General features: G+C 47.6%; 1 protein-coding gene across 2 annotated transcripts in view; it reads right to left on the bottom strand.

Moving 5' to 3' along the window:
• Positions 1-3,310: 3,310 nt before the first annotated feature.
• LOC119450507 (ATP-dependent 6-phosphofructokinase-like) overlaps positions 3,311-17,032 on the bottom strand; it is a 113,508-nt gene continuing 99,786 nt past the window's right edge. The window contains exon 20 of one of the 2 annotated variants that reach the window (XM_037713986.2): positions 3,311-3,460. In XM_037713986.2, the coding sequence (XP_037569914.1) occupies positions 3,383-3,460 (78 nt within the window). In that variant the 3' untranslated portion in view covers positions 3,311-3,382. The remainder of the gene's footprint in view (positions 3,461-17,032) is intronic. The other variant, XM_037713989.2, reaches the window with a different exon arrangement.

Genomic DNA, 17,032 nt, shown 5'->3' on the forward strand with positions numbered 1-17,032 from the left:
GACCACGAGGCTAGCTTGGTTTTGCCGTCCGGAGCCACGTCGTTGCGACAAGAAGGCAGCGTACCTACGAGTACGCGTGCCGAGACCGCGAGCCCTGTGAGCCGCGCCGAGGGCAGACGACGAAGGCGCAAGCCGAGAAAGTCGGACTCAGGCGGCGATACGAGCCGGGTCAAGCGCGCCAACCGCCAACACGTTGGGAAAAAGCGCAGTAGGGTGAGCCCGAGGCTTAGGAGACTGCTGAGGTCTATAACAGGCGTGACGCGCGTCTGTAAAGAAAGGACATCGCGGAAATTTAGACGCCACAAATTCCGCCGGTTCTCAGCGATATCAATGAATTGTAAGCAGAGTAACGTAGCGAAGCATCAGGTATGCTCGAAAGTCTGCTTCAATGGCCGCTCCCTTCCTGGGGGAAGGAAAGGCGACTGTCTAGCGGACAAAGGGACCGCGCGCTCGCGGGTCCGTGGATGCGCCCCTCCCCGAGTGTTTAGAGGCAGCAGTTTAAAAGTCACGGCTACCGGCAAATCAGCCTTGTTCTGGTGTCGCGAGTGGACAACGCGTACGCTCGAGAATGGGCGACCCGCTCGAGCGCGTCTGAAAGGGTGTGCTTGCGAGCACCAAGTGATTGTGAACATGGTACTTTGAAAGCCGATTTTATTATTTGTCCTTTTAGTAATCATTTTGTTTGGTGTGTTTCTTTGCGTTAAAGTTGAGTCGCGTGTTGAGCGTAGGAAAGGGTGGATATGCCAAGAGCGCATTTTTTATTGCTTTGGTCCTTTCTTTTCGCGAGACACCGACATGTTTTAGTTTGTTGATCATTAATTTACTGAGGCCTGATTCCTGAACTCTGAGGTAGAGAAAACGTCAGTGTTTTCATTTGTTTGTTATTGTTCGTATATCTAGGTTAGGAAAAGCCTAAATTCTTAATTTCGATTATGACTTGGTTTTTGTATTGTACGCGTTAGTTGTAAGTGCCAGTATATAATTTTGATTCACCTTTGTTTTTATGTCGTTCGCGTGAGTTTCTTATTTTTTGTTAAAACCGCTTCTGTGCTTTAAAAAAATGTGGTGCTCGTTTTGCCGAGCGCATTTTGACAGCAATAAGTGGAGGGCTATTTCTTTATGCGGTGACAGTTGTCGGATTTCATTAAGCACTTTTGCGAAGTGGCGCCCAAGCGCATAGATTAGCTACGCTTAGCCTTTGCGCCACGGCTTTCGGGGGCAAAATTAAGTCATCTTCGGCAACCTTGATCTTTGCCAACCCGCCCGGATTACAGTTGAGAATCGCTTGCGACGCAATTCTCATTTGATTAAGACTCGCGCATTGACAATTAAAAAAAAAAAAAAGGAGGTCCGTATCTCGAATTTCTCTCTCAGATACGTGTCTCGTGTTGTTCGGGATTTTTTGTTGTTGTTGTTTTATTTTGTTTTGTTTTGTTTAGCGTAGCCAGATCTCGGAAAATGCTTTGTTCGATGATTTTGGCCTGGCGGTTTGGAGAGCATTCGGAGGGTGCTTGCTTTGGCCGGAGTGGTTTGGCGTTGTTGATTCTTGGTCGTTCCAGTGGACATTATCAGGACCGAGCAGCAGAAAAGACCACCGGCGGGAAAAGCGGCAGAGCCGATACCTCCAGACCATCCTAGACGTCGCCCAACCGGCGCATCCAATCTTCCGAGCTGCGTCGGACAGCTCGACCTCTGGATGCATTGTCTGGCGGCGGGGGTGCTGTTGTGCCATAGCACCTGCCATCATCGCCACCCGTCCCTCTGGGTCCTGCCGACTAGTCGCCAACGGGACGTGGCGACACAATGCGACGCGGGTGCCTCAGCAACCGCCCCGTCTTGATCCGGTCAACGAGTCGCCAAGGGGACGCGACGACACAATACGGCGCGGGGGGACCTCGGCAACTGCCCCGTCTGTGTCCTGCCGACGTGCAAGCAGCCCCGGCCATCATCGCCACCCGTTCCTCGGGGTCCTGTCGACGAGTCGCCAGGGGGACGCGACGACACAATGCGACGCGAGTGACGTCAGCAACCGTCCCCTCTTCCTCCTGTCGACGAGGAGCCGCCGCCAAGGGGATTTAAGGAGGAGCTGGCCCATTGTTAAGCCAGAGAGTCGCCACCGGCCGCCCCGTCGGTCTGGTGTGCTCTTACCAGCTCTTACTGCTTTGACCAGCTATCCCCAGCTAATGGCAGCTATTACCAGCTATTACCTGCTATTCCTGCTATATCTGTACATATTTGTACATATTGTATAAAGTTTTCGTCTCCTCTTCGCCTGCTTCAAGACTCAGTCTCTCGCCCCGGACCCCGAGTCACAATACCACGTACCAGTCCTGTAGTAAAAACCTGAAGGAAAACAAAAATACTTGACTCTGCTGTTGTACTGCTGTCAAAGTAACTTGTGTGGAAGCTATGCAGACCTTATGATGAGGCAGGAATTCTCGCTAATTAACTCTGTCTTTAATATATGCACATGAAAATGCCCCCGTATCAGCTGTGCAATTCATTCGTACTTTTCTGCCTCCTGTGCATGCGCCATGCGGACAAGTCGATAGTACTATGCAGCATATCGCCATGGGACAGAATAAAATGGACGGCACCGAACCGGTTCGCGAACCGTTATGAATTTTTGTTTCTCCAAACGGAAATGAAATCGAAGTTCGCATTGAACCTGAACCGAACCGGTATTTTTTTTTCTGTTCAACATCCTGTTGAAAGCTCACAAATATTTCGAAAGCTATGTTCACATATAATTGTATCCAGAGTATGTAGCCCAGCCACCGCATCCTACCTAAAGCCATTAGGCTGTGGTATCCTACGGCTGAAGCAGCTGCGGCCCATCCAAGACGAGGTGCCACGTTGGGGGGAGAAGTAGGTATCTTGCTTAAGGAGCATAAATGGGACGCTATCATCCGGGCAAGAGTTCCTCGGGCATTGCAGGCATCGGGCATTGCATTGCCTCGGGCATTGCAGGCAGGCACCTTCTGAGATAGAACAGACAGGCAGGCAGAATGCTAGATTATGATATCATAACACTAAGTTGCTCAAACAGGCTGGAACCTCTGCCGCCATCACGACTCAAAGGGGACGTCATTAAAGATCATAATCATGGGTGTCAAAGAGCTGCACTACTGATGAGAATGCGATCATTCCCAATAAAAATATTGCTAATTCATGGCAATGATATGATAGTACACAATACACGGAATGCTTCACACACACGCATTCACACAAAGTGAAAACATTATTTTTTGTTGCGTACCTCTATAGCAGCAGCAATCATCGCTTCACGTTTTTGCCTCTAAATATGAAGTTTTTATTGAAAGGTGGGAAAAAAATGGAGGGGTGGGGTAAAAGCATTTCACTGCTCCGGTGGCGAGAGCGGCTACGGTGTCCAGACAATCTTCTTCGACGTGACGATAAAGACAGCGACTAGCAGACCCCAGATTAGCTGGTAAGGGCTCTGTAAGAGAGATGGAGAGATTAAAATAGGGAGAGAGCAGTAATGGAACACCTGCTGGTATCAAGCAAGTCGAAAAAAAAACTAAAAAAATGCGATACTCAATTAGGCTAAACATGCGATACTTGGGGAGCAGGCAAAGTCCCTCTCAATCTCATCACCCCCGGTGAAGTTTTCGTGAAAATGCATTGAAAAAAAAATGTTGCAGTCAGTGGCGTAGCCAGAAATTTTGTTCGGGGGGGGCTCAGGTTGCAGAGCGGCCTCCTCCTTATAGAATTTGTCGAGGGATCAAATGCATGAATAATAACTGCATTGCCAATTCCATTGTATATTAGATGCTGCAAACGAATTATTGACGCTATGCACTGTCCATTAAAATATGTATGTTGTCATAAAATAATAAATTCGTATGCCCCAAAAATTGTGGCAGAAATAACTGATATCAATGCTTCCGCGTTTTTTTTTTTGTCTAATTAATAAGTAAAGAAAACATCACATGAACTTTAGAACTATTGACCCTTTTCGCGGAGCAGTTTGTTTTAGAGAAACGAGATAGCACTCACGGCGGCGCACCATACCTCTCCTCAGCGACCGCGCACGAATACGAAACCATTACCGCTTCTACCTTGCTTCTGTGCTATCCGCTGTCGGAAATGCAACTGAGTTTTCGCTAACACACTGTGCTCCAATCATGCTAGATTGAATAATGTGTATTGAAGATGTGTGCAGTAGTTGGCTGCAAAAATAGTGACTGGCATGTTAAGGAATAGAATGAATCTGTGTGGCGAAGTTCGCGGACCGCTGCTGCAACTGTCCGAACGTGTTACCGGCACTTCGTGATGTACGGCTTTCCTCGAGGATGCAGAAATTTGCTCATCCGCCAGCCTTGTATCGCTAACCTTCAAAGAAAGGGCTTCATCCCCAGAACGTCGGCAAGAATGAGTACCACTCGTTAAACAATGACAAAGGGAGTAGCGCCGCTTCCTGTCATAGTAAGTTTCGCGCACGTTTTCTATACACATCTGACCCCAATGGCAGGAAAACTGACGCCCACACTATCGCCGACGTATCAAGAATAAGTGAATGGACTCACACTTGAATATCTTGCGCACTGTTTACACACTATAAAGGACGGAATACACCTATGGCGCACCAATGGTCGAAGCTGAATGTTTCGTGATGGTCCACAAGAGTAAGCAAGTTACTAGCTGTAATATATATTTGCTACAAGGTATTACAATGTACAAAACAGCTACGTTTCAAGCCTTGTGCGCTGCAAGAGCAAATCTATCGGATTCGGAACTGAGCACACCCACGAGTGATTAGGCAGAAAATAATCAGAAAGTGGCCGCACCGAGGAACTTCACTGTGTCAGAAACTGACAAGCCACTGCTTCAAAATATTTGCCGAATAAAGAACAAAGAGCAAAACGCACTAATCCTGACTGAATTCATAATCGGACAGCTTGGAATACATATTTAGCCCCGCTTTTAGAACAAGCACCATATACGCTGCTTATGCCATTTGGACATAGCTTAATCAGCTCAGAAAGCGCTTTTGCATGCTCTCTGAAGCTGTGATCAAAGCTTCGTGTCGTCCATCTAGTCACCGTCTATGATATCTCCGAAAACAGAGGTTTTCTAAGCCGCGCGGGCGTCATACACTTCCATTGTAAACAAGGAGGCAACGGAGGCAGTTGAGGCAAGCAATGGACGCGTCACCACGTGATCATATATGGCAGCGCCCACGGGATTTCCGCGAAAAGGGTCAATATCAGTTCGAAACCAGCAAAGCAGTGCAGAGAGAGAGAGAGAGAAAGCACTTTATTTGCACCCGTCAGAGAGTATGGGTGATCGGGGTGAGACGCAGCTCTCCCTTTCACCGTCTACCTCCCCCTTAGACGTCGGCCGGAATCAGTTGGCTTCCGGCGGCGGCCTGGGTGCATGCAGCTTATATGAAAAATGTAAGGCCATGAAATGAATAAGTTGAGGACAAATATTTTGATGAATCTTTGTCACTTAATAACCTTGTTTACATTTTTCTACATATACAACGGCCAGGAAGAAACCTCAATGACGCTATCCCTCGTTGCAATCGATTGCGCAGGAGCAGCTGTAACTCGTCGTGTATTGTAATTACACCGAGATAATACTCGCACCAGTGAGTACAAATAAAAAGTGGGAGTTCTGCAAAGTATATATTAGAAATTGCGAAGACAGAATGGAATATACAAATGCGAAGATACAACTCGTTAAAGGGCAAAAAAAAAAGTCGCTGGAAACAAAGTTCACTGCTTGTATACACAAAACCTCGCAATAAGATATTTAAGAATACGTCCGAGTCTCCAATAAATCTACGTATTTAAGCAAACGTCAGTGTATATAATGCGTCAAATAAGACAAATAAACATGTTGCTCAGTCACACATAGTAAACTTTGCGCACAGAAAGACAGATGATCTAGGCAAGGACATAACTATGATCGCAGAAATCGTGATATGTACTTGGGCCATGCAGCGGTCGCGACAGCGCCATGTGGGTAGAATAATAGAGGAATAATGCATAAATCAGTACGAAAATGTGTAATTTAACTGCCTGCACAACGCCAACAATTATTCTGCACCCAAAATTAAAGGAGGGTATTCCTTCGTTTCAAAAAAGAAATAAAAGCAGGTAGCTGAAAATGAAAGAAAAGCACAAGCGAAGGCCACAAATGATGTGGCAAGTTGCCCAATATCCGAGTGTGTTTTTGGCGAACGCCGCGTGGGCCGGGCTTTCAATGAGCAAGGTCGGTCATAATTGGTTATTGGTATTCTCGTAATTTTTGTATTCGCGTGATAATTATGATCATGATGCTAACTGCTAGAATAAACGGCGAAAATTTCTGCGGTTTTAAAAGCTAATGAACGGTCATACGTTTTCATAATTAAGAACTTATGGACCTGAAGGAACAGTGCTTTTTACTTGCATTGATTTTTGCTGCTTCGCTATCTAAAGGACAAACTTCTCTCGGCGGGGAAGTTGAGCGAAGCGGTCAATGACTTCGGACACGTTGATGCCGACGACTCTGTGGCTGTATAGAAGCGCCAGCCTAACCATGCGTTCCACAGACATTGTATAGCGCAAGTAGTTTTTTAGTAAACTCTTGTTAAAAAAATATTCTGTCTGCGCTGGCAGTGGTCACTGGAAGGGTGACTAGAAGCTGCAGCAGTATTTACACATTTACATAGAACCTGCTGTCGCAATGAGAGATGGGCATCTATTCCGGTGCTAAAACCTAAAGCACTCCCTTCATGTCGTTGGCATACTTGTTTAGGTACCTTGCAGAAACATTAGGCTGTTCGATTCCAGCGATGTCCGTCGTTTCGTCAGGAAGTATGGAGAAGCAGCCTGCTTTTGAATCTAGGCTTTCTTTGATAATGTCACCACAAATTTCTATAATTTGGTTTTGTGCGTCTGGGCTTAAATACGAGGCATTACTGGGGCAACTTTCCAAAGGGTTCTTCAGATATGTATCTCCACAATCAGCTCGCATGCGAAGAAGCACTCTGAAAATGCCTGTATTTTCAGCAGGGGCATTGCTTAAATCCATAGGGCCCCTGTCCCTGTGGCCACGGAGAGCCAGACCTTGTTGCCCGTAAAAAAAAAAAAAAAACAATTTATCAATAATAGGCCGTTTACTTTCTTCTGTTTTCTCATATTTTACTTTGCCTGCCCTGGTCCAGCTGATCAATCACATTCTGCACGCTTCCTGAAAATGTTTGGAGAAAATTATCAGCTGCTAGCTGACAGTCACGGTGATATTTAGTATTTTCGTGTGTGTGGGAGATTTCGAGCGCGCGCTTCCATTTATGGAGCGGCTTGGACACGAGCGTTCCAGTGCGCGCATGTTGGCCCAAGTTTATAAGAACATTAACCCCTTAAAGTTCTAGAATTGAAAATCTTTTAAAGAATGCCTTTGGAAATGTCCGCGCACCTTTCGCGTCAAAAATTTATGAGAACTTTATACCCATAAAGTTTCGTAATTGAAATCCATGCGCTCTGTATATTCCGCGGCCACTGCGAGATGCCGCAACGCGCCCGCTCGCTATCGAAAAGCCGTTGAAAGTTTGTGCTTGGATGGGGCTCCTTGCGTTACGTGACTCCAGGTGCAAGGGCATTGTCACAAAATCTAGCCCGAGTTCGCAATGTTCGTGCCGAAATGTCTTTTCGAGCGTGAAAAAGACATTGTAGACAAAATCCAGAATGATTGCCGGCGTCGGTGGTAGTTTTGGTCGGTGGTGCATGCCCGCACGAAAAAATTTCGGGGGGGGCTGAAGCCCCATCAGCCCCCCCCCTGGCTACGCGCCTGGTTGCAGTGGCTTAGCTCGGCTATGCCAGGATATACGTAGCGTTAGCAAAGGTTCAGCTGATTATTCTTAGCTTTCCTGGTTGTCTAGATTGTCAAGGATTAGCTTGATTGTCATGCTTACTGCTGCTCCAATGACACACACAAACGCCAGTCAGAAGCGCAGCGGCTCCAGCGCAGTGTCAGACGGCGACTGCACAGCGAGCGCGCGCCGGCGCCAGTGCATCTACCACGGCTACGACGTCACTCCTCTGGAATGCGCAGACCGGCGGCGGCGGAGTGCGCGAGAGGTGCCGGCTCCGGTGGCTCCGGTGCGCAAGCCGTGTGACATCACTGATCCTTGCGCATGCGCAGCACGGCTCTTGATGTGCCGCGCAAAACGGGCTTGGCTAGGCCAGTGTAGCTAACGCTACAAAACAGAACCGCTGAACAAGTCAACAGAACCGCTGAACAATGTCAGCTGTAAATGATGTCTAAACACATGAAGCCTGAGTCATACCTCATTGTGTATTCTACTGGTTTACATTGAGCATGTTCCTTTCTTTTTTCACACTATCTAGAGAGAACTTATTGTGCTTACTTATAGTAGAATACAAATTTTAAAAAATCAGCAGTTGGCAACAAAGGCACACGGACCACGCGGGGTTGCGTTACTCCGCCAGCCAATCACAGAAGCAAACAAAATCATCGTCATGCGACCTTTTCAAAAAGGCGTCGTACTTGATGACTGTACTTGTACTTGTGCGTTTCACTACAATAGACGAGTGAAAACGTATAAAACTATGCGCTTATAATTTCATTTTTGTGCTTATCGCCTTATTTAGGTAACAGGGAAAGTTTTAAGTTTGGACTTCTTGCGTCTTCCAATATATATATATATATATATATATATATATATATATATATATATTTGCAGCCTCGCAGAGGAACAGTGGCTGGCGGTTCTGAGGGCGTGGGCGGAGCTTCACTGCAGATTTAAGTTGTATCCGACTATAGACCTTTTCATCGGGCGAGGAGGAAAGGGCGCGCGACGAGCCTAAATTTCCTCCTCTGGCTTGTGCGAGCCGGCGCGGCGCGGCTTGAATGTGTTGCCGGTCGCGCGCTGCGGGACGATTTATAGATGTTTTAGCTAGTTCTGAGTGCAAATTACAGTATGTCAGTTCTTACGAGGTCTTCGAACAACCACTGCGCGTATCCTTTAAATGCAGCAGTAGCTACACTATCTGTAAATTTCTTTTGGATGTGCAAAAATGCGACGCGCATCATTAACCGCGGTGTGTTTATGCGTTGTGAACTATGTTGGATGTATCGATTTTCACTCGAAGAAAAGTTGGTGTAAAACATTTCCATCAGCTTCTGAACCGCAAGGTCGCCGTCCATGATCGCGTCGATAGCGACCGCGGTTGCGTCCGCAGCGGTTGCGGCAAGAAGTAGTTTTGCTTCGACTCAGTGCTAAGCTGTCGAAGATTAAGAGCACCGGCTACATCGCGATGGACGGACAATTTGTTGGCGAGCGAAAAAAAATAATCGAGATGTACGCGCGCGAGGCCTTTGCCGCTGCTAGCGCTAATCAGTCATGAAATGAGAATTTCAGCTTCTGCACTGGTCTTGTAGTGGACGGGATTTGCTGATTCATTGCGTAAATAAAAGCGTGTTGACATAGTTAAGTAGTTAAGCATTTGTTTATTGTTTTCTTGATACCCACGATAATTCGACATTCGGTTATTTAGGACATTGTAATTCGGTTAATTCAAGGGGGGGGGGGGGGGGGAGGTTCCTTGGCGCTTCATGGAGCTTAGTAGGGTTCCCTGGAGCGAACATGCTTGAGAACACCTGCTATAGAGTATACCATTTGGGCAGCTGCTTTGGTGCTGGTACCACTGCCACAGTCCTGCACTCCTCAGTCAGTCAATGGGCACTGAAAGTGCCGGATTTGCATGTAAGTAACACGACCACAAATATGATGCAACGAGCGGCTTTTGGTCTCTCCTAAAGAAAAATTTATTCTGATTATATGTGTCATGAACCAGAATATAATGCGAGGCGCGTCCTGAGGCTGGAAATTTCAAAGAAAAAAGGCACATTCATGCCAATACGGTAATATCCGTGAAAGTGAGCCATCAGGTATACGGTGTGTCCTTTTACATTGAGCTTGTAACAATGAATTACAAAATTCAGTGAGGCACCTGACACAGCCACCAACTCCACACCCCATCAACACACATTCCTGCTGAGCCTCAACCGACACGATGGACCCCTATGTTTCATGTGAGCAGTGAGTGAGAATCCTAACAACGTACAGCTTGTTTGAAAGCAGAAACAAACATAAGGGTTCTGCAAACGCCACATTCTTGAGTTGAGGCTATATTCACAGCATAGCTGCAGTGCACGCTTGCTTGCTTAAAACACGCTTTCTGTAGAGACTACCATCATAACAAACTTGAACGGCATTGTTGACATTGTAGCATCGCCTCAGCGGGTAAAGATACGATTTGTTGCCCTTTTTGCACAAAAGCACGCGCCTCAATTGTGCGAAATTAGGGCACCACAGCTGCACCGCTCGTTTCAAGCACAGTACTCAAACCACACATTCAGTGCTGAACCCACGCAGTCACATTTTTTGTGACTTGTAGAGAGCAGCACATCCCTCGACGTCCGTTAAGCCATAGTATATAGGAGGCTATGGTTAAGCAAAGGCGGACACGGCGACGCCATATCGTGGTTCGCTGAGCTGCGCTGCCGAGGCGCTACGCCACTTCGACATTTCAATCGTCACCACCGCCGCGTTGTCAAGGAACACGGATCACACAACGCAGATTCTGTATTGCCAGAGCTCACCGAGGCCAAAGCCGCACTGCCACACAAGCACTACTCACGGCTTTCCGCCAAGTAACACAGAACCTACAACCAATACACAAGCAACGCAAGCACAATCACACACGCAAAGTTGAACAACGCGCGGTCGGCGCGGGTAGGTCACTCTAGCGCGGGCCAGAGAACGATCACGCCGTCGCATGCCGTCGTCGCTTGGCGCCACCATCGCGCCTTCTCAAAAGTCCCTAAATGATCGTGTCCCTAGGTGCCTAGGATCGAGTCAAGTGAGGGATTTTTGTACGACATTTTAAGACGCACGCCTAAAGATGTATTCCAATTGCGCTATCCAAAAATTCCGCTAATGAATTGAATCAGGATTAGTGTGTTTTGCTCTTTGTACTTTATTTGGCAAATATTAACACGAAAGTGTTTTATGCCGGGGTCCACCAAGACTTCACTGACGTATTTCCGTCACGGAAATACGTCATAGAACATAATACAAAGAAAGAAACCAGAAGAAAAAGTTCCACAAACATGCAAAATTTGGAAATCGAACCCACGAACTCTCGGTCCGCGACGATAGATCGCCGAGCGTTTAACCCATTGCGCCACAAACGCATTTGCAGAGAGCTACACAGACGCGCCTTATATATCTAACACTCCTCCGTGTACCCGCGCTCTTGCTCGGGGCGGTGCCGCCGCCTACGAGCAGAAAAAGTGCTCGCAGTTTCACCTGAAAGGCGAAGCATCAATTGCGATAGCAAACTTGTAGAGAGCTATACGGAGTAATAATATTAGCTTTATCAGCTGTATAAACTTGGACATGCAGCAGCATGGGTAACACGCAGAACTGTTGCCGACGCCATCGGCGTTTTGCCTGCGTTCGCTCAAAATGCGTGCGGCGTTGGTGACTGTTGCCGGAGCCTGTGATATAAATAGGCACTTGGTGCCGCAGCTAAACGTCGCCTCCCCTCCCTCCCCCTCCCCCACGGCTTCTCGCGCGTCGGAAGAATGTGCGTTTGCTCTACATTTATGGTGATTGTAAAGGAGAAAAGAGACGCCTACTTCTGCAGCCCTTAAGCGAGCACGGCGCAGAACGCGCGTTTGTTCTCCGCCGTGCGTTCACTCCCAGTGAAAGACGCGCCCCTCGCGCCCTTTCACTCGCACATACAGCGTTCGGCGCGCGGCGACGATTTCTTCTCCAAATGACGTCATACGGAACCTCACGGCGACGGCGACGGCAGAAATCTGCTTTTGAGTGTCCATATAATTGCTATCGCAATAAAAGAGAAGTACTGCATTATGACACTAACGCGCACCGACAGTGAACGCTTCGGTGGTCTCAGCACTACGACGCCTCGATGCCAGCATTCGAAGGGACGCTGGCATCAAGAAGCACTACCAACGCCACCTAGGTGGCGTTCACCGTACTCAGCACAGCGGAGCGTGGCCTCCGCAATTAGCTCTGAAAATGTTTCTGAAGTTGATCGCGGAGGCTGCAATTACGACGCGCTGTACGCGCTGATTTGACTCGGTGACGATTCAGTTACGTGCTTTGTCTTGCGTGTTGTATTAGTGTGTCAGTTACGTGCTTCGTCTTTCGCGTTGTGCTAGCGTGTGCAGCGTAGTGCAGCTTCCATATGCACGACGGTTGCTCATGGTCATCGACGTTGGTAGTCGTGATGGAGGAGACGTGCCACCAGGCGTCAGCGTGGGTGCATCAACGCCTAAGGGCGCTTTAGCCACAAAACACCAATAGACATTATATATCAATGTGCAATAAACATTACACTACTTCTGTGAAGACACGTTTCACTTTCGTGTTCTATACCGATTCCTATATAAGAGGGATCAACCACATTTTTTTTTGAAGCAACGGCTTGTCAGTTTCTGACTCAGTGAAGTTCCTCGGTGCGGCCACTATCTGATTATTTTCTGCCTAATCGCTCGCGGGTGTGCTCAGTTCCGATAGATTTGTTCTTGCTGCGCACAAGGCTTGAAACGTAGCCGTTCTGCACATTTGAATACCTTGTAGCAAATGCGTATTATCGCGAGTAACTCGCTTACTCTTGTGGATCGTCAGGAAACATTCAGCTTCGACCATTCGTGCGCTATCGATGTAGTACCGTCACTTATTGTGCGTATATAGTGCGCATATATTCAAGTGTGCGCCCATTCACTTATTCTTGATAAGTCGGCGATAGAGTGGGCGTAAGTTTTCCTGCCATTTGGGATAGATGTGTATAGATAACGTGCGCGAAACTTACTATGACAGGAAGCGGCGCTACTCCCTTTTGTCATTGTTTAACGAGTGGTACTCACTCTTGCCGGCGTTCTGTGGCTGAAGCCCTTCCTTTGAAGGTTAGCCATACAATGCTGGCGGATGAGCAAATTTCTGTATCCTCGAAGAAATCCGTAAATCTGGAAGTGCCGGTAACACGTTCGGACAGTTGCAACAGCGGTCCGCGAACTTGGCCACACAGATTCATTCCATTCCTTAACATGCCAGTCACTATTTTTGCAGCCAACTACTGCACACGTCAATCCACATGATTCAATCTAGCATGATTGGAGCACAGTGCGATAGCGAAAACTTAGTTGCATTTCCGAAAATTTTTAGAGTATCAAATTTGTTTTCAGCGCGCCGCCGCCTGCCGCGGCCACCGGTGATTGGGGCGCTCGTGTCACGTGACCTTTTGCCGCCATATCCCTTCCAAGCCCTTTCAGTTGGCACGTCGAACCCGTAGCGTACGCACCGCGCACGGATAGCACTTGGCCGTTTCGTTCAACGCTTGCGTTGCGCTTGCGAACACAGGCGTCAGAATTAAATAACCAGCATGATTATGAATGCTTGTCAACAGGTACAGCACCTCTGTGAACAGCCTCATATATCTTTTTATGCCGTAAGTGCAGTGATAAGAGCATCATTAAAAAAATGGAAGTGCTCAATGTTACAATTCCGTTTCAGAAACCTAGTTTTTACCGTGTCTTCGCAAATTTTCTTTGGAAAATATCTTTTTGTGTATTCACATAAAGGGTATACAATAATAGGAGCATGATCAAAAATAAATATAGGAAAACCGCACCACTGTTTAGTACTGGCAATGTCAACACGATACTCCAGAACACAGTAACAGATTGGAAATAAGTGCACTAAAAGGTTCACGTTATCAAAGGTACAAAAGGACATTCGTACACATTCTTTATAGCCGTATGCGGATACCTGCTTGCGTTTCGCGTGAATTAAAAGCTGTTAACCAATCGTTTACAACGTTACCTTCAGGGAGCTTATTTGACAAATCGATGAGAACATTACAAGCACGCATTCGCAAACATGCCAGTAGCCGCAAGACGCGAAGTTTGCTTGCAGCGGCTACTGGCGTTTTATTGCGATAGCAATTATATGGACACTCAAAAGCCCATTTCTGCCGTCGGCGTCGCCGTGAGGTTCCGTATGACGTCAATGGAGATGAAATCGTCGCCGCGCGCCGAACGCTGTATGTGCGAGTGAAAGGGCGCGAGGGGCGCGCGCTTTCACGGGGAGTGAACGCACGGCGGAGAACAAACGCGCGTTCTGCGCCGTGCTCGCTTAAGGGCTGCAGAAGTAGGCGTCTCTTTCCTCCTTTACAATCACCATATATGTAGAGCAAACGCGCCTTCTTCCGACGCACGAAAGGCCGTGGGGGAGGGGGGGGGAGGGGGAGGAAAGGGAGGCGACGTTTAGCTGCGGCACCAAGTGCCTATTTATATCAGAGGCTCCGGCAACAGTCAACAACGCCGCACGCATTTTGAGCGAACGCGGGCAAAACGCCGACGGCGTCGACAACAGTTCTGCGTGTTGCCGGTGCTGCTACATGTCCAAGTTTATACAGCTGATAAAGCTAATATCATTTACTTCGTATAGCTCTCTACAAATTTGCTATCGCAATTGATGCTTCGCCTTTCAGGTGAAACTGCGACAACTTTTTATCACTGATACGTGACAGGGAACTTTATAAATCTACATAAAAATTACTGCTCACACTTCGCTCCGATTATACAGCTAAACCAGCGTAAACAGTAAGCTGTTTACATTGGCTTGCTTTTGTACTGCGAAAGGACGCGAACGAGCACTATATGAAGGCAACCTGAACACTCGCTGCACATTCCATCAGCTGTCAAGCTGCGTTTTTCGCGCAAACACAACCTCAAGGCCATGTTTTCACGTAAAAGACGTTTCAAGCGAATTCACTGGGCGCATACAAGTATGTTTGCAGCAGCTCTGCACATAGCACTTGACGCAAGACGAAGTCCATAAAGCGACACGTAGAGCATCGGTTCGCGAGCATCGGAACCATAGCCGCACATTTTATACGTTCCGTCGCTTACCGCGCAGTACGTTCATTACTGTCGATATCTCGGTGTCACTTGTGACATCCACTTGAAGAAAAACACAAAAATAATCCAGTTTCGCGAAACGGAACGCGAAATCTAGGGGGGAAATCCATTAGTTAACTCAACGCTACTCAATGCACGCTAGCACCGCTACAGCGCGTCGGCGGCACGTCGGCGGTCTGGAAGGAATATGGCCGCCGCCACCCAATGTTGCCGGCATGCCGCGCACCTTTGCCGTAAGCGCCGTAAGCGCTATCTCGTTTGTCTAAAACAAACTGCTCCGCGAAAAGGGTCAATATGTAGCGTAACCAACACTAAATGAAATGTGTGCCTCCTTTCAGTTCAGTGCTTTAAAGGCCCAAGGGTGTACAAATGTACAATCTTGGGCTTCTGCCTTTTCATAGCAACTGCCACTATAATTTGGCACGAAGATACCTTTAGGTGCTAAGTTTTGACCAGAAGTTCGAATTTACTTAAATGTAGGGGTTTGCGAATACTCGAATATTCGATTTTGAATCGAATAGAGAACTTTCGCATAATTCAATTCGCGAGTCGAATATCAAATAATCGATTGTTTGAATATCTGTACCTATGATTACCCGGCCATGGTCTATGCCTTGACGCGCGCAGCGTTCCCACGGCGCGCGATCCCTACCGGTAGAAGGTTGATCCAGGTCGACGATACCGATCGAGACGATTATAACGCGAGCTACAACAACAGCGCATATGAAAAGCACGAAAGCATGTTCGAAGATCGATCTGATTGGCCACCGGAAGGCACGCTGATCGCATCGAAGCATCGAATACGCGAGTTCAGTGTTCACGCACGCAGATTAGAGCAGTTGGGAGCTCTCCACCCACACGCGAGCACACAGATGAACTTGGCCAATGCCTCCTAAAAAAAAACAAAAAAAACAAAAAACGCATTGACTTGGCACGCGTGCTCGCGGAAGTTGCCGGCAAGGGCGTCCGCATAATTTTTTGCAGAGGGGGGGGGGGGGGGGGGGGGGGCAGCGGTATGTTCACAGCAAAAAGGCACTATTGGCAGAGCAAATTTATTTATTTATTTATAACTAAATAAGTAAAATGCACACATGAAAGAAAAATTACAAACAACAAATTAATGCGTGGCTTGAAGAGATACATTGGAGTTTATTAACGAACGAACAATTAAAATTAATTAAAAAATGTGCAAAGATACTGTCACTTCGTGGCGAAGAGTGCTCAGTCGTGCTAGGTCACTCTAGTCGTGCTGCGTGCGGGTTCTCGACTCACCCGAATTGATGACCAGCACACAGCACAATATCTTCACAAACACGCAACTATAGTCACTTAGTCAGTCTTCCTTGAACAGCAACTGCAGACGCCTTAGAGTTTTCTGGGCGAATTGCGTGATGACACGGGTGATAAAGTCATTTCTGTGCTTCATTACACGCTCTCGGAGCACACTCATCATACAAAGGCCGTCCAGCCTGTCGTTTGTCATCGTTGAGCATTGCCAGGTTTTCACTCTCCTCATTATACTGAAGGAGCGATCGACCGTACATGTAGTAACTGGCAAAGCCAGAGCTACCTCAATGGCTTTTGCAACACCGGGGAAGAATGTCTTGGCCTTATTCTGATGGGTCCTCAGTTTTGTTGCACCACATCTCATACCAAGAGATGGCCCCTTCCTCCATGAGATGGCCTCTTCCTTGAAGCTGTCGATGCCATAAATGCATTGGAGTTCTTCGGCGAGGGCAGCGAACTGAACACGGCTCAAGTGCTTCATTTTTGATGGATGCAGCTGGAAAAGTTAGAAGCTCCTCTCATTGCTTTCAAAAAAGCGGCTGTTACGTTCGGCGACCAGCGGGTGCAGCGATCTTGAAGTATATCCTGATTGCCTGCGACAAATCGCTTCGGGGGGCTGAAAAACGTCCCGCCGGGAAAGATCAGCGGCGACACCATGCCTCTACACCTTTCAAAGAATACGGGTCACCCGGGCGCCGACCACGACGCTAGGAAGAGGAGACTCTTGGAAAAGGGCCGCTATACTATGACG

This window comes from Dermacentor silvarum, chromosome 4 (assembly GCF_013339745.2).
Source record: "Dermacentor silvarum isolate Dsil-2018 chromosome 4, BIME_Dsil_1.4, whole genome shotgun sequence".
Classification (NCBI taxonomy): domain Eukaryota; kingdom Metazoa; phylum Arthropoda; class Arachnida; order Ixodida; family Ixodidae; genus Dermacentor; species Dermacentor silvarum.